Here is a 22,881-nt window from a genome sequence, read left to right on the forward strand (position 1 = left end):
ATATGAGGTTCGCTTGGGGGCGTGTCCGCCTGACTGCCGTCCTGTGATTGGCTGTGGCTGCGCACCTTTGTGCGGCTCTCAGTGAGTCATGGAGGTTGGTGAGGATGAGCAGAGCTTTATAAAGGCACCGAAGTTCGGAGAGATGCAACCAGCGGCAGACTTTACCTGGCTCCCGTCCGGTGATCTTCTTGTATTTCTTCATCTGCTCCTCACCTGAGCAAACCTTGACCTCCCCCGCGGATCTCACCTCCGGCCACGCCTTCGCCACTATGAGGACACTGACCTGTCTGTCGCTTCTCCTGGTCTCCGTTTTCCTTCTTCTGGAGTACGGGGACGCCGCTGTCATCACAGGGGTGAGTGATTTACTAAATCTTCAATGTGATAACATCATACTGCTGGGCTTCCTGTGTTTGCTCTCTGCTTTCTGTCTGCAGCCTGACACTTGCTAGCATTCTGACTTCCTCTGAACTCTTGTGGGTGCCCACTACCCAGGGACGCTGTTAGAAATTATGCCCCCCAGCCTTCCTGACAGCCCCCCCCCCCCATAAATTCTGTCTGGAAGCCAAAATTCTCCCCAAACAATAATGCACATACTCCCAGTTCAAATCCCCCTCCTATCACAAATCTTTGATTCCACCCCCAGCTCAAATACCACCCTAATTCCCCCTCCTAGCACAAATCTCCCTCACTCCAAAAAAATCACCCCCCCCCCAGCACAGATCTTCTTCCTTCTCAAACTTTCTATCCTAGCTCAAATCTTCTCCCCCAAAGCCTCCCTGTCAGCACAAAGCTCCACCAATCCCTCCTATTGGCAAAATTCCCCCACCCCCTTCTGGCAAAAAATCCCCCCTCCCAGTACAAATCTTCGTTCTCCAATCCCCCTCCTAGGACAAATTCCCACAAATGCCTCCTTCTAGCACAACCCCTTCTAAATTACCCTTCCCAGCAACAAATCCTCCCTCCCTACCCAAACCCCCCCTACCCTTCCTAGCACCAACATTCTCGCCTCCTGGCTCAACCCCCCCCCCCCCCAAATCTTCCTCTTATCACATAACCCCCCTCCCCCATTCTTTCTTTTAGTACATATTCCCCCTCCCCAAGTCCCCATTACACTTCCCAGCACAGATAGCCACCCATCCACCTCCCCCAACTTACAGCGGGAAGCCACTACAAAGCCAGGAGGAGGTGCGCTGTGTTGTGCTCCCCCCTCCTATCAGAAGAGAGCTTGTCTATACATGAGACTGGATCGCTCTTAGATCACATTGGACTGTACACACACACACACACATATACACACACACACACACAAACACATATACACACACACATACCGTCCCCTATTTCCTCCAAGGGCTGATAATCTTCTGACAGCAGGAAATGTGGATAGGGGGCGGTGTGTGCAGTCCAATGCGATCTAAGCATGATCTGATCTCATTTGCTGTATAGACAAGCGTTCTTCAGACAGGAGGTGGGGAGGGCAACACAGGGCAGCTCCTCCTGGCTGTTTCCTCTCTATCTTCTCTCATCTCAGTGCTCCAGTCTCCTGTCTCCATGTTCCGGTCCAGAGTGCGGGCGGGCGTGGGGGGGGGAGGGGCTTGGCAGCCACTGGCCAGCACAACATCCATTGGATGGGCTGGCCTGGGGAGTAGAACAGAAATTTGGGTGGGCACAGCCCACCCCAGCACCCCCTTTAATCCGTCCATGTTTGTCTCTCACCCAGCAGCTAAAAGCCAGCAGGAGGGAGAGGTGGAGAAACCAGCTTTCAGTTGCTGCATAGAGCCGCACAAGGCATTATTCTGACATCGTTCGTTTCTATGCTCCACCGATCCTCCTGCTGTCCGGACCCCTCTGTGTGTTTGAGTCCCCTAGAGGAGGACCGGTGGTTCCCCCCTATTGGCAGCCCTGCCGTTGCCTTCCAGGGTCTCATGGAGTGACCCATACCTACATACTGTGCATGTGCCTTGGCATTATGGTGCTAGGAATGAGGAGCAGTCATGTGACCTTAAATTGGTTCTTAAGTTCTTGTTTTGTTTAGCTAAAATAATAAACATGTCATGCTTACCTGCTCTGTTCAGCGTTATTGCACAGAGCCACTAATGCCTTTTCAGGGGTCCCCTACTGGCTTTTGCCACTCCTCCCCTTATGAATGTGCCCCAATAGCAAGTCATGTGCTATGGGGGCATACATGTGGGCATGTTCCCAAGCCAGGCTGTATACATCCATAGACACACGAATTGTGGCTCTGCCTTGCTCTCTGCTCACAATAGTTGATTGACAGCAGCAGGAACCAATCACTCCCCCTGTTGCCTCTGTGTCCTGTGAGGACGGAGATTGCTCAGTCCCTTTCTCTGCAGCCTCAGCTGCACTGGACTGTGAATGAATGGGAAGTGCTAAACGCTGAGCGGCTTCCTGTTCATTCACAAGCTTAAAGTGTCACTAAACCAACATCATAAAAAACTATCAATAAATTACGTATTACATGCTGTTCATACTCAGTCATTATGAGATTCGTTTTTTTTGCATTCTGCAAAAAACCTTGTTCTCTATCTCCTTCTTATGCCCAAGTCCCCACCACGGCTTGGGATTTTGCAGGGCAGTGTTGGCAGTGGTGGCAGCAATGCACACTCGGCTCGGCTGAGCATTTCTTTACTATCATTTCTGAGCAGCCCATGTGACTATAGAGATATATACATAATACATGATAAATGACAGCCCACTCCCTCCCTCCTCCATGTCCACTAACCAACTAAACACAATCAGGGTGGGATATTACATGTAGATTGATGGAGGCTATATCTCTTTCTTATTTTAAGACACAGGCCGGAGGGACATAAAACAGCCTGTGACTGGCAGAAATCTGCCCACACCATGTTACTGCCAAAAAAATAATAAAGATTTGATTTCAAATATATATTTGTATAACAATGTAAAACAGTTTATTGATAGTAATCATTTATTTTTACTTATTTTAATTTATTTTTAATTTATTATTTTCCTATACATTAAGTTGAAAAAATACCGTGCAGTCGCGGCCCCCAACCCCCTTGTTTTACTTACCTGAGCCCAGAATTTCCGTCAGCGCGTCCATTCAGCCTGCATTCAGCCTCTATGGACGTCGAATGCTGGATTCGGGAGCGCGCCCGCAAGGCGCACTCCCAAATGCGGGGAGGAGCCGCAAGAGCTGCCAAGGGACCCCAGAAATGTAAGTTGTATGTCGCCTGTCAGGGGCCCCCGCCAGCCCTGCACCTACCCCATCCAGGTCATGGCTTTAGCGCCCCCCTCCATGTCTCCTCCCGATTCCCTGCGGTCGCTTCTCCTCCCAGCCAATCAGGACTTAGAACTTGCAGCCAATCGGGTCTTAGAACTCCCGGCCAATTGGCTGTCAGGACCCACTTCCTGATTGGCTGGGAAGAGAAACAGGAAGACATTAGCAAATATTAAATGGCTAATGTCACACAACTGGGTGGGCTCGGGGCGCAGTGCTTTGTGCCCCGAGCCCAACCTTTTTGAAGTCAATTAGAGCATCAGGCTCTAATTATGTGCTTTAAGAAAAAAAAACATTGAAATCCATGTGTCCTGTGAATTGCATGTAGATTAGGGGCCGGGCGTATGGATTAGGGGGACAACTCCCCGTATGAGCATCGCCACTGCTCCCAGGGCAAGATGTCCTCTCTATCTTGGATGATTTGGATGCATATCTTGCAGGGAATGGATGTTGGTACCCTCCCTGTAAGGACGTGACACCCCCCTAATGGTCATATCATTTTAGTATTTTTGATTTTCATTGAGTATAATGATGCAAAGACTGAGAGTTTGTATCACTGAGTAGTAGTGGCTGGTGCTCCATTTTTTGGGGATGGCAAACCCCCCAACCAACCCTCTGCCTGCTCATCGGCCCCCCTCTTCTTCTCGCCAGCCCCGCTTGCAAGCACACCAGCCCCGCACTTACCCCATCCAGGTCGTGGGTGGCTTCCTCAGCTTTTTCTCCCGGCCAGTCCGGTCTCAGGTCCTGCTTCCTGTCCTGATTGCCCAGGAGGGGTAGCAGGAAGACAATAGCGAATGTTGATTCGCTATTGTCACAAGTGGGTGGGCTCAGGGCACAGTGCTCTGGGCCCCAAGCACAACCTTTTTGAAGTCAATTTAAAGCCTTCGGCTCTAATCATGTGCTTTTACAAATAAAAAAAAAACCCCGTAGAACTCGATGCATTCGGCGCCCGGCATGGAGAATAGAGGCAGGCGCATAGAGATTGGGGGGCACACCCCTTATGGACGGACCGCCTCTGTCACTGAGACATAAAGGTCCCTGCATGTCACATGACTGATCTGAAGACGTCTGAATAAAGGTAAGTGTTAAAAAATATCAATGGTAGTAAAAAAAATTAAAAATAAAATACACTCAAACCTCAACGTTGTACTTTAAAATGTAATAACATAGGTCTTACTCGCAAAATACAATTAAACGCTGACAATTATAGGTTACATTTAGCTTTCCTGTTAAAGGCCTTGACACCTGCTTGCAATCGATTTTGAAGCATCAGTCAACATAGATTGAACATGTACAATGCAATTTATTGTGCCAATCCGGGAAGTGTTTGATTTTTTTTTAACAATCGTAATTTTATAGTAATGCAAGGACTTTTCTTAATGGCATTCCACTGAATTTTGTTGTTTCCATTATGCATTTCAAGAACGTGACACATTTTTGTAGTGTGAAATTAAGTTTGTAAATTTTTTTTATTGACAGGCTTGTGAAAGGGATGTTCAGTGTGGAGGAGGGATGTGTTGTGCAGTGAGTATTTGGATGCAAGGCCTTCGTATATGTACTCCGCTTGGCAGACAGGGTGAAGACTGTCATCCAGCAAGTCGTAAAGTAAGTCCTTGATGATAATACCTGTTACAAATGCTGCATATTTGGGAATAGAAAACTCCAAGTTTATTATCCTGTTGTTCCCTGTGCAAAAACAGAAAATTGAATGTCAAATACTTACCACAATTTTCCTTGGAAAATGGAGCTCGTCAGGAAAGAAAAATTGCGGTATTTGACATTCAATTTTCCGTTTTCCCTGACTGCTCCATGTCAGCACACCCAGAAAATAACTAGCCAAGGAAAGGATAATTCTATACGCTCTTTCATTTTGGCTAGAAGCAGAGGCCAGGATGCATCTGCAGAACTCAACTGTCCTTAAAGTTGCTGGCTCGATACAGTAATGAGCCATGAACGTACAGTGTGTATTGAGGTCCATGTAGACCGCCTTGCAAACTGTCACTAGGGACACTGATCCTGCTACCGCCCATGAAGCAGATACACTTCTAGAGGGGTGCATTGTGACCCCTCTGGCACAGGCAGCCCCTTCAACTTGTAGGCCAACAAGATGAGCTTCACCAACCAAGAGGCAATAGTCCTACTTGATGCCTTTTGGCCCTTCTATGTTCCAGTCGGGATGACGAACAGGTGTTTTTCGCTTTCCTGATATCAGCTGTTGCTGTGACTTAGGACTTAGGGAGCACAATTTCCTGTGTGATGTGAAATCTGGAGGCCACCTTAGGCACAAACCCAAGCCTTGATCTGAGTACAATGATTCTGAAGAATGTAAGACAGGGTTCCTTCAAACCCTAGGGCTGCCAACTCTGACACCCTCCTGGCTGACATGATTGCTACCAGAAACGCCATTTTCAACAAGAGATACCACAGAACTGTATTCTTCTTAAAAGTGTCTGATATCAAGAAGTGCAGTACCAATGGAAGATCCAGTTTTGGGAACATCAGGGCTTTTGGCGGTCTCATACGAATTGCAACTTTTAAAGAATTGTGTAATCAAGGCATTAGTTGCTCACTAGGTGCCAGTGAAGACAGAAATGGTTGAAACGTGGATCTTCAGCTTCCTTATGCAAAGGCAGAACACAAGCACTGACTGGTGGAGCTCCAGAATGTGGCATACTTGCAGAGAGTTTGGTGGAAAATTTTGTATGGTTTCAAACTCTGTGAATTTACTCCACAACCTACTGTAGGCACTGTTGGTGCTGTCTTTCCTGACTTTCATGAGGGTATTCACAACCCTCGCTGAGCACCCATGATCCATTAGCCTCTCCCTTTCAAGCTGCTGGATGAAGAATGGTCTTGGCACACTGGCAGAGGCTTCTTAACACTTAACAAGAGGAGCAGAGGTTACCAAAGCCTCTTCAGCCAATCCGGAATGACGCCAAAATTGTTATTCTCTCCTGTCACAATCTCTGCAGGAAGCTGAGAATCAGCAGGATGGATAGAAAGGCATAGGCTGTCTTGAAGGTCCAACTTGCGGTCATTGCATCCGTCCCCACTGCTTGGGGATGATAGGACATGGAGAAGAATTGTGTCAATTTGTTGAGTGGGGAGGCAAACAGGTTCACCTCTGGGAGAAAGGTCCAGACTACTAGGTCCCTAAAGACCACTCGTTATTGTTCAAAGTCATTCTGGACAGGTAGTCTGTCTGAGTTTTCATCCAGCAAGTCATATAGACTGCTGTTAGCAGATGTACTTTGACCTGGGCCCACTCTAAGATTGGTGCAACCTCCCTCAGGAACGAGATACTACAGGTGGCTCCTTGTTTCCTTATGTAAGCCACAGTTGTTGTATTGTCCAGCTTTATGAGCACAGCATCACCCCAGATTAGGTGCCTGAAAACCAGGAGAACCTGAACTGCTGCTATTAATGCCAGGGTGTTTGAGACCACCCTGGTGGTTTGAAAGGTTCATTGGCCCTGAAACCATTGGCTTGTAACAGGGCTCCCCAGCCTGCCCTGCTGGTGTCTGACTTAAAGTGTTTGTAAACCTAAAAAAAAACTAAGATCCTGTTCCTTTAAGGCATGAATAACAGCACAGTTATTCTCTTCCTAACTGGTATTAAATTTGTTTGATCCTGCCTGTTCCCGAGTCCCCCTGCCTCTACTGACCATGATAATCATGGCTGCTGAGCCCTGACTACCATGGTCATGTTACATATGTCCATCATCTCCTTGTCTCTCCTCTGACAGTCTCTCCCCCCTGCCTCCCTGTCCACACAAGGGCGTTTCCTCCCCACCCTCTATTCCACTGTATAATGCAGCACATTTCAAAGTACTGTATTTAATGCAGATATCCATCCATTACCAAAACTATAAGTGTTTGTTAGAATTGAAAAGGCTAAATACCATATCTGATACCACAGGTCGCATGATTCCCCTGTGCTGGCTAGCCTTGATCTACTGACACGACTGACATCACAGGGGAATCTCGGCCTCTCCCACTTCTCTCCATAGATCAAGGCTGGCCAGCACAGGGGAATCTTGTGACCGCACGGCTGGGGTGTCAGAAAAGGTATTTAGCCTTTTAATTTCTAACAAACACTTACAGTTTTGGTAATGGCTGTATATCTGCATTAGCCACATGTAAAGTCACTTTAACACTTTAACCACTAGCCACCGACTCGTCAGCAAGTTCCGACTGCTTCACCACCAATCTAGGCTCATTTTTATGTGGAGTGTGACCTTTGTCTTGTGTTGCTTTGTCTGAAGTCTTCCGATCTCCATTGATCCAGGAATCCGATCTGAAAAGAACAAGAGTTCCACTGGGCCCATTTGACCATCAGAATGGTTGATGCTATGATGCGCATGCATTCTACTGCCGGGAGCTGAGTACCTGTTCAGTCTGCCACCATGATCTTTAGCATAACCAGGACCTTGGCCTCTGTCAGGGCCTCCGCTTTCACTCGAGTGTCTATCTTTCCCAAGGCAGGAGTCTCCAACTTTCCACACAAAGGGCCAGCTTACTGTCCTTCAGACTTTAGGGGGGCTGGACTGAGGCCAGCGGGAATACATTTTTTTCAGCATCAGTGAGAGTAAACAGTGCCTCATCTTTGATATTAGGGTAAGGAATAGTGTCCCATGATGTAAGTGGCAGGAATTAGAGTATCTCACAAAAGTGAGTACACCCGTCACATTTCTGTAAATATTTTATTATATCTTTTTATGTGACAAAACTGAAGAAATTACACTTTGTTACAATGTAAAGTAGTGAGTATACAGCTTGTATAACAGTGTACATTTGCTGTCCCCTCAAAACAACAAAGTGAGTACACCCCCTAAGTGAAAATGTCCAAATTGGGCCCAAAGTGTCAATATTTTGTGTGGCCACCATTATTTTCCAGCACTGCCTTAACCCTCTTGGGCATGGAGTTCACCAAAGCTTCACAGGTTGCCACTGGAGTGCTCTTCCACTCCTCTATGATGACATCACAGAGCTGGCGAATGTTAGAGACCTTGCACTCCTCCACCTTCCATTTGAGGATGCCTCACAGATGCTCAATATGGTTTAGGTTTGGAGACATGCTTGGCCAGTCCATCACCTTTACCCTCAGCTTCTTTAGCAAGGCAGCGGTCGCCTTGGAGGTGTGTTTGGGAATGTTATCATGTTGGAATACTGCTCTGCGGCCCAGTCTCCAAGGGGAGGGGATCATGTTTTGCTTCAGTATGTCACAGTACATGTTGTCATTCATGGTTCCCTCAATGAACTGTGAACACTGACACGCCCAACACCATGCTTGACTTTAGGCAAGACACACTTGCCTTTGTACTCCTCACCTGGTTGCTGCCACACACGCTTGACAGCATCTGAACCAAATAAGTTTATCTTGGTCTCATCAGACCACAGGGCATGGTTCCAGTAATCCATGTCCTTAGTGTGCTTGTCTTCAGCAAACTGTTTGTGGGCTTTCTTGTGCATCATCTTTAGAAGAGGCTTCATTCTGGGATGACAGCCATGCAGACCAATTTGATGCAGTGTGCGGTGTATGGTCTGAGCACTGACAGGCTGACCCCCCACCCCTTCAACCTCTGCATTAATGCTGGCAGCACTCATACTTCTATTTCCCAAAGACAACCTCTAGATTTGATGCTGAACATGTGCACTCAACTTCTTTAGTTGACCATGGCGAGGCATGCTCTGAGTGGAAACTGTCCTGTTAAATGCCTGTATGGTCTTGGCCACCATGCTGCAGCTCAGTTTCAGGGTCTTGGTAATCTTCTTATAGCCTAGGCCATCTTTATATAGAGCAACAATACTTTTCAGATCCTCTGAGAGTTCTTTACCATGAGAGTGAGAGCGATAACACCAAATTTAACACACCTGCTACCCATTTACACCTGAAACCTTATAACACTAATGCCGCATACACACCACCGGACTTTCCGGCATAAAAGGTCAGGCGGTTTTTCTGACGGACTTTCAACGGAGTTACGGCGGAGTTACGACGGACTTCCGAACGAACGGACGTTGACAGTCCGTTCGTTTTGAACGTGATGACGTACGACAGGGCTAGAAAGCGAAGTTCAATAGCCAGTAGCCAATAGCGGCCCTTGTGTCGTATTTGGTCTGTCGGACCAGCATACAGACGAATGGTTTTCCTGATGGGAATTGAGTCCGTTGGACAGATTTGAAACATATTCTATTTCTAGGTCCGTCTGAATTTTTTAAAGAAAATCTATTGGATTATCCCACACACGATCGGAATATACGGCGGAATGATTCCGTTGGACCTATTCTGCCGGAAAGTCCGGTCGTGTGTACGCGCCATAACAAGTCACATGACACCGGGGAGGGAAAATGGCTAATCGGACCCAATTTGGACATTTTCACTTAGGGGTGTACTCACTTTTGCTGCCAGCAGTTTAGACATTAATGGCTGTGTGTTGGGTTATTTTGAGAGGACAGTAAATTTACGATGTTATACAAGCTGTACACTCGCTACTTTACATTATAGCAAAGTGTAATTTCTTCAGGGTTGTCACATGGAAAGATATAATAAAATATTTACAAAAATGTGAGGGGTGTACTCACTTTTGTGAGATACTGTATGTCCCATTGTTGGTGTCAGTGGGCAGAATAGTGTCTCATATCAGTGGTATGAATAGTGCCCCAAGGACTGGATAAAGACAAGCAAAGGGCTGCTGTTTCGAGACCCCTGCACCCGAGGTAATCTAGAGTCTGAGATGGTACAAGGTGGCTCTTTTCCCAGTTGTTTAACCAACCGATCTCCTCCAGCGTTGAGATTGTCATCTCTTGGTGCAAAAGCAATGTATATTTGTCCTAAATTAAGAGCAGGATGTTGTCCAGTTGGTGGTATATCTGGATCTCCCGAGAGCATAGATATGCCAATAGGGCTAGAAGGACCTTCGTTAATACCCTGGCAAAGCAGTTAGTCCAAAGGGCAAGCAAATCAATTGGTAATGTAGTTACCCCACAGCAAAATGCAGAAACCTCTGAAAGAAGGGACACACTGGGATGTAGAAGTATGCATCCTTGAGATCCATGGACAGGAGCTAATCCTGCGGCTGTATAAGTCTCAAGATCATTTGGAGCAATTGCACCTTGAAGCGATCCCTTCTGATATACTTGTTAAGCTGTCTAAGATCTATTACTGATTTTATTTTTGCAGCAAGGAATTTTTGTCAGTAGAAAGAGCAGGCGAGGTTCTGAGGAAATTCCAGGAGTGCCCATACCAGTCGCTTTGAGCGTACTCATGGGTCTCCTATCTTTTGCACCCACACTTGCTGTAACTTGAATAATCTGGCTCCCGTTGATTGTCAAAAAAAATATCTAGGACTCTTTTTCCCATGGAAGGGGAAGGCCTTTTCGATTTTAAGATCCATATTCATCTGTCTATACAGCACATCTTTAAAAGTTACCACATCCTCAAGCGATAAGGTCACGTGCCTGGCATGAGGGCTTCATCCACCACTTGTGGATCTTCTAGATTTTTGACACTCTGCTATCTAAAGGGATATGACTTTGAAAATTGATTTTAAAAACAAAAAACTCTTTTGTCCACCTGCTTCCATTCCTCAGTCATAATCTCATGAATCTCCTCCATAATCTGGCATATTTACCATTTTTCTCACCCAAGGAGTCAGAGGCTGAGGACTCATAGATTTCCACACCTTCCCTTGTGGCTGGAAACAGTTGATGGAAAAACGAGTGTGAAGTAGATGGCACCGAAGCCAGTCAAACAAACTTCTGCCGCCCGACCATAAACATCAGAATTCTTCTTGCATGCATGCCTAGGGGAACTCTGCCAGCACAGAGGGATACAGCAGACCCCAGACAAGGATCTTTCAGCCATAGTTACTGCCATCCCATGGACCAGATACAGGGCTCCTTGGATTAAGGGGTATTTACCCAGTACACCAGGGAACACGTTCAGCCACAGGCTACCATGCATGGGTGGACTACCAGCCCTTTAGGCCAGCCAGGTAAAGGAACACCCCAGGGCCGGCACACAGGAGGAACAAAGAGGAGCTAAGAGGCTGTAGGTGGGCTCAAATTGATGAGTTTAGGTCTTGGAAGTGTAGTCAGGGCTGGGCCCAGTGCCCAGGTGTACTGACATGAAGCTGTCAGGGAATCATAATTTTGGAATGGTGCCAAAAGTATGTATTTTTTCATCCTTTTGCATTTATGACAAACTAAAAATTTTGATCAGCTTATTTAGGCTGCAACACCGATTACTTACTTTGGCTGTGCTTCATCTTCTTCTAATCTTGCGTGCCTTCTTAATTGAGCCAGTCCAAAGATCACCAATGCAGGTTTCCTGTTTTAGGGTGGCTCCATTGCCTCGCAGGGTCCTATGGAGCCATCCTTGTGCCTTTGTACACCCAACAAAAAGACAATCCCAAAATATAGAGACAGTAATCTATGACCCTTCTCCCCTCCTCCAACCTCCAAGTTAATCAGTTAACAGCAGCTAGAGACTGTGCTGTCCCTTGTGACCAGCCCCATGTTACTTAGGCACCATTCACACATGCAGACCGTTTGGACATCAACACATCTCTATGGAAAAACTAGTGTAAACGATTGATCATCCATTTGCATCCGCTTCCATCAATATCCATTTTTTGGAATGGATCAAAGCCCTATTTTTCTACTTTAAAAAAAAAAAAAAAAGATCAAGCGACAAAATGGATATAAACTGACACATTGACTGTTTTTGCATGTAAGAATGGCTCTGGGACTCAAGTGGTTAAGAACTCTAGCTGGCGGATGAAAAATACTGATGTAAAAACAGATGTACACTTTGTTTTTGTTGAAAAAACGTGACTGAACTGATGAAACAAATGGTCTGCATGTCTTAAAGGGGCCTTAGTCAAAAAGTATTTTTCCTGACAGGTAGTTTGGGAAAGCAGCACTTGAAGAGTAGTGTCTTTGGAATGCATAAACCATGAATGCTTGGGCACAAATATAAATAACTCTTTATTGAAGAATGTTAATTTGATTTATCAGAATGTATTAAAGTCAAAATCTGTGAGATTTAAATGTATGGCCTAAATTTCTAGAACTTTTAGAAGGGCATTTGCATAGCCACAGAGTCTTGATTGCTTTGCTCGACTGTAGTGTAATCTAAAGGGAACCTACTCTGTATTTAGCTGTCTGCCCAGAGTTTGTAGTACTAGAATAGAAGGTGTGGTAAAGGGTGACATTTTTCATATACAGTACATGTTAAAACTAAAAAAATTTATTAGAATCCCTAAATGTTATTTTAATATTTTCTGAAAGCAGGAGCCCTGGAGAATAAATTGGTGGCTGTTTTAAAAAAAATGTTGTCACACAATATTTGCACAGCTATTTATCAAATGCAAATTTTCAGGAAAAGATACACTTAAATTCATTTTAGTGCACACAAACACAATAAAATCCACAATTTTTAAAAAAATATAAAAGACGATGTTGTAGAGCTGCACGATTCTGGCCAAAATGAGAATCCAAATTTTTTTGCTTAGAATAAAAAGATCACTGGATATTCCGAGTAAATGAAATACAAAACATGGAGTGTCTTAACGAAGGGGGGAGGAATCAGAAGCCGGAGAGGGTTATATGGACAAATGGGCATCATGGAAAGAATTAAAAAATTCATGGAGATATGTAGAGGAAATCGTACAATAAGTTAGGGAAAGACAATACACGGTTAGAAATGGTTGATAAAACATCGGTCCTCCTGAGATTACTGCAAGGAAGGGAGGAGGAGGGGAGGGGGGAGGGTAGGAGGAGGGGTATTAAATGTTAAGCTTGTTTTGTATATTCTAAAAGATATCAAGAAATGTTGGTTTTTGTGGAAGAATGTATTTTATACTTTTTCAAAAAAATAAATAAATAAATAAAGAATTAAAAAAAAAAAGAATAAAAAGATCACGATTCTCTCACAATTCTCACGATGTAAAATCTTTCACGTTATACAAAAAAAAAAATGGGCTAACTTTACTGGTTAGTATTTTTTTTTTATTCATTAACCTCCCTGGCGGTATGATTCAGTCCGGTTTTAGGTGCTGAAAGCGGTACAATTATTTTGCATGGGAATTTGGCATTTTATTTTGTAGTCCTGTACTTCTTAGGAATAACTCTCTTAAATCTGTTCAAACCAGAGTCTAGCAGACATCCCGGGTATGATAAAGTTTATAATATAATAAAGAATAATAAACATTATTCAATAATGTAATCAAATCCAATAACACTGAAAAAGGGACACTTTTTGGTTGCTATGGGCAATCTCCAAATTCCAGGCAGAAAAAAACTGTATTTATAATATAAAAGTGCATGCAGGGCACTGCACAGACCACTAGGGACAAAGGGGGTGTGTATTTTTTAATACAGCACTGTAATCTGTAAGATTACATTGCTGTGTGTGTTTTGTGTATTTTAACTTTTTGGAATTTGCCGCCGTTCTCCGCTCCGGTGCGCCGTAACGTCGCAGGGAACGGAGCTTCGGCATTCGGCACTGTGAATCGAGCGGAGGACAGCTCGATCACACAGCGCGGGGGACATCGCTGGATCCAGGGGACAAGGTAAGTAAGTCTCCCTGTGTCCTCCTCTGCATCCAGCGAAGCCATCCCGAGTCTGGCTCGGGGTTACCGCTTCTATCAGCAAATTCCTAACCCGAGCCAGACTCGGGATTACCGCTAGGGGGGTTAAAGTAATTTTTTTTTTTTTAAATTGCATTTGTCTATTCCATTGACAAATTGTTACAATGTTTATACGTAAGTTCAACTGATAAAAAATGTTGTGATTCTTGGCAGACTGCCCAGTTTTTCTCTTCCTTTCTTTTGAAGGCTGTGGCTTCAGAGGAGCAGAGAGATATCTTTGCATAGAAAGAATCGTGAAACACTTTAGTCAAGATCGCGATAACAATTCTTGACGATTAATTGTGCAGCTCTACGATGTTGTGTCGAGTAAATAGATACTAAACATGTTAAGATTTAAAATTGTGCACACCTGTGGAATGGTGTACCCAAAATTGTCCATAGGTGACACGTTAAATGCCTATCCAGGTTACCAGTGACAAAAGTGACAAAATCCCCCTTGCTTCTGGCTTCATTCGTCACAGAGGAGATTGGGGAACGGATGTATCTTTCATCTAATTATATGTGCAGCCCAATCAGTGCGCGGGTGGCTGTACAGCTGCTCAGATCACTTTTACAGTAAAGCCAATCACCTGCTCTAAAAATGATACCAAGATCATGGCTGCATTTTTTATATGTTTTTTTAGGGCCTGTATGGTCTTTTTTAGTATACTGTTTTTATTATTATAGGTTGACAAATTTGCAAAAGTATAAGTAAATTAAAAAATGTATTGTATATCATTTTTTTGTTACAATTACAGTATTAAAAGATTACACAGCAGGCTGAAGACATTTTTTTTATTTTCAATGAAGCCTATAGGTCATAGCTGACATAATGATCACATGACATGGCATTTTGATCAGATGGGATTGAGAGATACCAACCACACAAAGTGTCCGCTGTTGGCTCTCAAAGTGGGGGTGTTTATAAATTAATCAACAGCATAGGACATCATGCTGGGAATCATATATATACAGATTGTGGACAGGAAGGGATTTAATTTAAAAAAACTGTATTCTGACTATCGTTAACTATTTAATGTATTTTTTTCTTTAGGTTCCGTTTGCTGGTCTAAGATTGCATAACTCATGTCCATGCCAATCAAACCTAGCCTGTAAGAAGTTGCCCAATGGCAAATACCAGTGCATGCCAAGCTAAAAAAGCAAAGATTATTTATTTTTAGAATATTTCAATACATGCTATTGCAAAGGATTAATTTATGCTGTCAAATTGTATTCTTGAAACCTTTTGTGGAAGCTAAATTCCAAAAAGTTGCAACTATTAGCTCTATTTGCCCTTACCATACCTTCCAATCAGAATTTCTATTTAATTTATTTAATTGACAAATAATCCTTGATTTTGAAAAACTACCCAAATGACACCACACCCAAATTAGAGAACAAAGATACTAAACACAAAATATTGGGAGTAGTTTTTGGCCTGTGGATTGCTTCACCAGCCACATGCATTGTATGTGTACATAGAAAACACCTCTGGGTTCCTGAATAGGTTTAACTGTGAAATGCATTGAACTAAACCACTCTCACAATATGGTTTCTGTAGTGGATGATAATACCATACTAAACTAATGAAGCCCTAGAACTGTGAGAGTTGGTGCACAGAGGCAAAAACATATACTCTGATGTATAGGTGTTACATATTGCAATTGGCTGGTGGTCTACTTTTATGTTCTTCATTTAATATTTTAATACTTTATTTGAAACAATAATTGTGAGGATTTTGCTATTATTAAGGTTAGGCACCTTGGAAATCCCAATATGTTGTGCTTAGTATATTTTTTTCATTGTTCACTAGAAACATGAAAGGGAGAATCTGATTTGTTGCTTTAGCTAACAAGAAGTTATTTTTCTAGTTAATTCAACCATAAAGCCTTCTGTCTCCACAATCTAAAGAAGAATTATTACCAGCAGTTAATATCTTTGTTTAATCCCCCAAAGGACTCTGTTCAGATACATGCAGTGATTTGGATAAAAAATAAATTTCTTTTCTATTTGTTGGCTGTAGTTCCACCCCAGGTTGTAGCCCAAGTTATGGGCATTCCTATGGAGGTGTTGCAGCTAGCACTGAAGCCACCAACCCCCTATTTAGTCTAACAGATTCTGCCATCTAATCTTCCAGCCCACTTCTCTACCTCCCTGCCATTTTCCATGTTTTGAAAATACTTCCTTGTACTGAAAGGAAAGATTGAGCCCAGACCTGGCCGCCAACCACCGGCTTTTCTCATGAGACTAGAGTTGTTGGCAGATCCTTGCTACAACAACACACACCAGCTACTATTCTAGTCTCTTTCCCCAGAACAGCAGGCTGGCAGGTCTGGGCTCAGCTATCTGAGAGAGACTGGAGTAGTAGTTGGTGTGTGTTGTGGGTTTGTGTAGGGACGGTGCCAACATAAGGCAGCTCAGGTAGCCACTTAAGGTGCCATGATAGGGGGGGTGCTAAAGCCGGTGCTCAAGAAGTGCTTATGTTGATGTCGGCCCTTTTTACAGGCAGCTTTACCTAGCTCAGGTCAGGCATATTGTTCGGCAACTACCAGCACAGCCTCAGGCTCTGAACTTCAGCCACTGCCTCCCCACTGTGACTTCCACATGCACTCCCTCTTCCTCCTCCCTCCCAGATGAAAAACAGATGCCTTTGGTTTCCGAACACTACCTGACCCACCTCCACCACCCACTTCTCACTCTCTAGCCCCTGCAATGACAATCAATGCCTTCCCATCTGGGTGGTAGCAGAGTCTGCAGAAGTCTCCCCTGGAGACATTCACTGCTGAACTGGAGGTGTTTGTGAGATGAGGGGGAGGAACTGAGTGAGACAAGGTGGAGGGGTCACTAGGCACAGGAGCTGGAATGGTACGGTGGGATCCTGCAGCCTCAGTGAAAGGTGCTTAACCATCTATCTTATTATACAGACTGTACATATTAGAGAGAGAGCTCCTGAACACACAAGGACATAATGGGGACTGAGAAGGGGACATATAAAGAGGGGGACAGAAGGGGGCATAAAGGCTGTCAGAGAAGAATACATGAGGACAGAGCAAAGGATATAGGGACAAAACAGAAGACATGGTGATTGGTGAGATGTAGAAAGAGTAGGGAAGATGGGAACAGAGCAAGGGACATGGGGAGACGGAGACAGGCAGAGCAGGAAACTTGGGGACAGTCACAGTCGTGGTTACTATTACTAAATTGCGCTTTTCTTCTGTCCATAAATGTCTGTAGACATGAGAAAAAAGCCCTTTAGATTTCCACCATCATCAACATATTACCAGCTACTACTCTAGTCTCTCTCCTGAAAATAGCTGGTGGCTGGATGTGTACTTAGTCTTTCCTTTCAGTAAAGGGAAGTATTTTCAGTACATGGAAGATGGCAGATGGGTAGAGCAGGAGGGGCACAGGGCTGGAAGATTAGATGGCAGAGCTGCAGATTTTGGAATGTTCTGTCCCGGCAGCTTTCAGAGCGAGCAGCGGTGGGGTTTGTGTGGGCTCTCCACATTGTGCCTGTTAAGTCAGAACCAAATATATATTTATCTCCTTGTGAGCAGTGTGGTTGGACATCAGATGGGGAAGAGGACACGATGTCAACCATGCTAGCTCAACAACCACTGCACAGCTACAGTGTCTCCTGGGGGATTGAATAGTTTTAGATTGTGTTGATACTTCCTCTTTAAGCTTTTAAATTCCCCAAACCGCTCTTCAATCCACAATAAACTGCTTAGTGAAATAATGTATAAGGCTTGGAGTGATAGAAACTTGGGAAGCTGCAAAGCAAACTCTGCTCTGTGAAATCATCCATGTTTATTTAAGAATTTATGATGGATTATGTTCGCAAAAAAATTGTAATAAGTAAGTATGAGCTGCATGGGCTGTCTTTAGTCATCTCTAACAATTAGCAGACAATGATATGAAAATACAAACTGGGGGGGTTTACCAGAACTGGAGCGTGCAAAACCTAGTGCAGCTCTGCATGGAAACCACTTTCCACGTTTTATTGTCAAAGTTAAATTGAACAAGCAGAAGTTAGAAGCTGATTGACTACCATGCAGAACTGCACCAGATACTGAGTGCTCCAGTTTTAGAAGGTCTCCCCAGAGTATTTTACATCTGTCAGAAAGCTACAAAGAATTTTTAGCACTGCAAACACTACATAGTTTAAGCCAGAGACTGCTTAGCTTAGCTCCCAGGGGGTGCAGAGTATAAAGCGCCACCCATCTGCAGCCATAAAGTTTTACCGGCATTAGGAAGAACCGATTTGCTTATCTGCTGGTGAAATATGGTGTGTGGGTTCCTCTGAACCAAGATTTTTATTTATTTACCTATAACAGATGTTTATATAGCGTTGTCAATTTAAACAGCTCTTTACATACTGCACATTCACATCAGCCCCTGTCCTCAAGGAGCTTACAATCTAAGGTCCTTATCTCATATACACATACAGTACTAGGGACAATTTAGATAGGACCAATTAAAACAGAACGTCATCCTAAAAAGGGAAGTTCCATTTTATGTCCCCCCCCCCCTCTTGGGGGGTGTAGGTATCTAGTTTGGTCAGGCCTAAGTGATTCCAGTGGAAGTTTTCTCCGGCTTCCCTGCCTGTAACATCCTGGGACAGGTCTCAGGAGGCTGCGGGACCAAAGTGTCCTTTTCGAGAAAGTCAGCAGTTTAAACAGGCTAAATAACCTCTATCAGCATGTTTTTTTGGAGTGTGGGTGGAAACCATAGTACCTGGCAGATGCCCACACAAGTACAGAGAACATGCAAACTCCATGTATGGTGTCCTGACTGGTATTCAAACCAAACTGATAATACATTTTAGGCATGATATAGCGTTTATTCACCAGTTTCAGGGATCGTCTACTTTTTTGTTGCAAATGTAAAATCCCTGTAACAGCATATTCCACTGTAAAATATATATATTTGTATGAGAGAGAGTTAAACCCCCAGTCAGGTCTTTCTTGATGTCTGTGTGCCCACTGGAGAGAATTACCTTCCCTATTTGTCCTAATGTCCATTTTTACCAGAACAGAAGGTGATGGTAAATACAAAATGTTACAGTTGTCACCACATGAGAAGGTGAGGGGAAATCTTCTAACCATTCCCTATTGTATCCAAGATTATTAACCCCCCTCCCTCCCCCCCCCAAAAAAGTTTTGGCCTTAGATATACTTAAGAAGATTGTCTCCCCTCACCACAGCGTTTGCCACACCACCTTCCTACTGCAGTATCCCAGCCAGTTTACGTTCTAGCCTCTGGGATGACGTCATAGGTCCCCCCTAAGTGACATGAAGTGAAGTATTCCGTTCTGGTGAATGGCCATTCAGGCTTGAGTACTGCCACATGAGGGAAATCTTGTGCATCGTCATAGCCAGCAGTCGAGGGAACATGGCTTGGTGGAAATACAATTGGGTAGGTTGGTGGGCTGGTTTAAGACACTCTCCCTTTACCGTGAATGAGCAGAGTGACGATGTCTCCTAAATGAGGCATACATATATTTTTGATAATTTATTTTGATAGTGAGGCATACATTTTTTTTTTTAACCCTATCTATACAAATTGTAGTAGATTTAGTATTTATTTTATAAATTATTTTTGCACCTCTGCTGTACTTTTACTTTCCTCAAAACGGAGCTTGATGCATTGTGTTATTTATTTGTTTCTGCAATAACAATGAAATTTCAGAGAAACACACAATATTTGACCATTGTATATTACCAAACGTATTGGGACGTCTGCCTTTACACACACATGAACTTTAATGGCATCTCAGTCTTAGTCCGTAGGGTTCAATATTGAGTTGACCCTCCCTTTGCAGCTATAACAGCTTCAACTCTTCTGGGAAGGCTGTCCACAAGGTTTAGGAGTGTGTCTATGGGAATATTTGACCATTCTTCCAGAAGCGCATTTGTGAGATCATGCACTGATGTTGGACAAGAAGGCCTGGCTCACAGTCTCTGCTCTAATACATCCCAAAGGTATTCTGTCGGGTTGGACACTGTACAGGCCAGTCAAGTTCCTCCACCCAAAACTCACTCATCCCTGTATGAACCCTGCTCTGTGTACAGGTGCGCAGCCATGTTGGAACAGGAAGGGGCCATCCCCAAACTGTTCCCACAAAGTTTCGAACATTGTCCAAAATGACTTGGTATGCAGAGGCCTTAACAGTTCCCTTCATTGGAACTAAGGGGCCAAGCCCAACCCCTGAAAAACAACCTCACGCCATAATCCCGCCTCCACCAAATGATTTGGACCAGTGCACAAAGCAAGGTCCATAAAGACATAGATGAGCAAGTTTGGGGTGGAGGAACTTTACTGTCCTGCACAGAGTCCTGACCTCAACTCGATAGAACACCTTTGGGAGGAAATAGATCAGAGACTGCGAGCCAGGCCTTTTGTCCACTACAGTGCCTGACCTCACAAATGCACTTCTGGAAAACTGGTCAAATATTCCCATAGACACACTCCTAAACCTTGTGGACAGCCTTCCCAGAAGAGCTGAAGCTGCAAAGGGTGGACCAACTCAATATTGAACCCTATGGACTAAGACTGAGATGTCATGAAAGTTCATGTGTGTGTAAAGGCAGGCATCTCAATACTTTTGGCAATATAGTGTATATTTATATATGTATGTATATTTCTGTATCAGAATATCGACATCGACTCTTTATAGATGGTTGTTTTTTTTTTATCACAGATGTATTTTTTTGTCCTTATTTAGCAATACATTTTTTAATATTACAGGGAAACAAAACTATCCAAATATTCAATTTATTTACAGTACATGTAGAATTCTAGTAAAATTAAGTGCAGCGTCTTTTTTTAAACAACTTATTGGGTACTTTTGTAGACTTATTTATTTAAATATATAGAATAAATTGTGATGTGTAGTTACTTATGAAGGGGGATCGGAAATGAGCTCTTATCTATTTGGCTATTTAAAGATGCACACATTAGAACTCACAATATTTTTAGCTGTTAGTTTATACTTAGCTTTACCACATTTAGCTTTTATTTTTCTTATATTATTCATTGTAAGAATATATATCACTTTTATATAATTAATAAAGTTTAAAAAAAAAAACAAGTTAAACCTAAACAGCACAGCTAAAGGAATACTAACATAACTATTGTAAAATCAGGTGCCGAGAGTTCTGCATTCATTTTAAAAGTTTGCGCATCACTGAACTTTTCTGAATGTTATGGAATACATGCCACTGCGATTTTCACCAGCTCTGTATTCTTGGCTTATGCTTTCATACTTTTAATCATGACAACTGCTAGGCTTCATAAAAAAAATGGATGAGCTGTATACCAATAAATGCAATGAAATAAAAAAAGCTTTTGCAATATTGTGTAAAGAAATTATTTATCATGCTTGTTGTATTGAGGGCTACAGAAATTCTTGGAGTGCATAGTTTTTTTTGGCTGCAAAAGGTAGATTAAATCAAAGGTGTTACTTCAATTATATGGAAAAAAAAAAAGAAGAAGAAATCCCACCACTGACACTGGACCAGGAGATGAGAAGGAATCTCTAAAACTGGCCGTACATTATACAATTTTCTTGTTCAATTTCTTTTAGATTTGCCTTCAACTATGTAGTGCAAGGACCTGCCTGATTGCATACAAATTGAAAGTGTTTAGGTTTGACCTCATATTATATGGTTTTGGTAAATCTAAAGGAAAATTGTATAAGAATATTGTAATGTAGTCAGCATTTTTCTTACTTCCGCCAAGCACGGTGAGTCGAGTTATTGCCAAAGAGCTCAATTTTGGTCTCATATGACCACAGCACTTTCTCCTAATCCTTCTCTGAATCATTTAGATGTTGATTGGCAAACTTTAGACGGGTTTGTACATGTGCCTTCTTGAGGAGGGGGACCTTGTGGGTGCTGCAGGATTTCAATCCATGGCGGCGTATTGTGTTACCAATGGTTTGTTTGGTGACTTGAGATCATTCAAAAGCTCCATCATTGTACTTCTGGGCTGATCCTTCACTTTTCTCCTGATTATTCTTATCCCATGATGCTAAAGGTTGAGGACAATTGATGGTTATTTTGTATTTTTTCCATTTGCGAATAATCGCTCCAACAGTTGTCTCCTTCTCACCAAGTTTTTTGCTGATGGTCTTGTAGCCCATTCCAGCCTTGTGCAGGTCTACAACCTTGTCCCTGACATCCTTTGACAGCTCTTTGGTCTTGTCACTGTGGACAGGTGTCTTATACACATAACGAGTTGTCATTAGGAGCATCTTCTTAATTTGACAGGACTAATCTGTGTACCACATGAGCACATACTGTAGCCAGTCTGTGGGAGCCAGAATTATTGTTGGTTGGTAGGGGGTCAAATACTTATTTTACTCACTGACCTGCAACTCAATTTATAACATTTTTATGATGTGTTTTTCAGAATTTTTGGTTTATAGTCTGTCTCTATCATTTAAATAGGTCTATCACGGGGTCGGCAACCCGTCAGTAGTGATATACCCATTGATAGTGAGAGGGTGGTAGGTAGATCTCATGTCTGCCGACCGCGCTGTCGAAACAATTCCTTCTTAATTCCTGAGCAGAGCAGCACACACAAGCAGCCCCTCTGCAGCATTGCTTCACTGACTCCTGTGATCCTCCTCGCCAATTTTCTACATCTCATATAGGCACTCTGTATAGATGTGAGGGGAGAGGATGGAAAGCAGCATGTCTGAACAAGCAGGTAAGGAACTGATCATTAGGGAAGGGCAAACAGTAGTGAGCTTTATACTCCTGATCTGTAAGGATGAGCTGTATACTCCTGAACTGTGATGTTGAGCTGTATACTCCTGACCTGCAATGCTGAGCTGTATACTCCTGACCTGTGATGCTGAGCTGTATACTCCTGACCTGCGATGCTGAGCTGTATACTCCTGACCTGCGATGCTGAGCTGTATACTCCTGACCTGCGATGCTGAGCTGTATACTCCTGACCTGCGATGCTGAGCTGT

General features: G+C 43.4%; 1 protein-coding gene across 1 annotated transcript; it reads left to right on the plus strand.

The window, feature by feature from the left end:
* The first annotated feature begins 111 nt into the window (after positions 1–111).
* Positions 112–19,655, plus strand: PROK2 (prokineticin 2). The gene is made up of 3 exons (XM_077451833.1): positions 112–353; positions 4,745–4,870; positions 14,953–19,655. The coding sequence occupies exons 1-3, from the start codon at positions 270–272 to the stop codon at positions 15,052–15,054; spliced, it is 312 nt and encodes a 103-aa protein (XP_077307959.1). The 5' UTR covers positions 112–269; the 3' UTR covers positions 15,055–19,655.
* The last annotated feature ends 3,226 nt before the right edge of the window (positions 19,656–22,881 follow it).

The sequence above is a fragment of the Lithobates pipiens genome, unplaced genomic scaffold (assembly GCF_037356315.1).
Source record: "Lithobates pipiens isolate NorthernLeopardFrog02 unplaced genomic scaffold, aLitPip1_a1.2 Scaffold_23, whole genome shotgun sequence".
Lineage (NCBI taxonomy): Eukaryota > Metazoa > Chordata > Amphibia > Anura > Ranidae > Lithobates > Lithobates pipiens.

Excerpts from the sequence above, each read along its gene's own strand:
- PROK2 (XM_077451833.1), top strand. The coding sequence starts at position 270 with ATGAGGACACTGACCTGTCTGTCGCTTCTCCTGGTCTCCGTTTTCCTT. Across the intron at positions 354-4,744 it reads ACGCCGCTGTCATCACAGGG|GCTTGTGAAAGGGATGTTCA; the intron begins GTGAGTGATTTA and ends TTTTATTGACAG. Across the intron at positions 4,871-14,952 it reads GTCATCCAGCAAGTCGTAAA|GTTCCGTTTGCTGGTCTAAG; the intron begins GTAAGTCCTTGA and ends TTTTTTCTTTAG.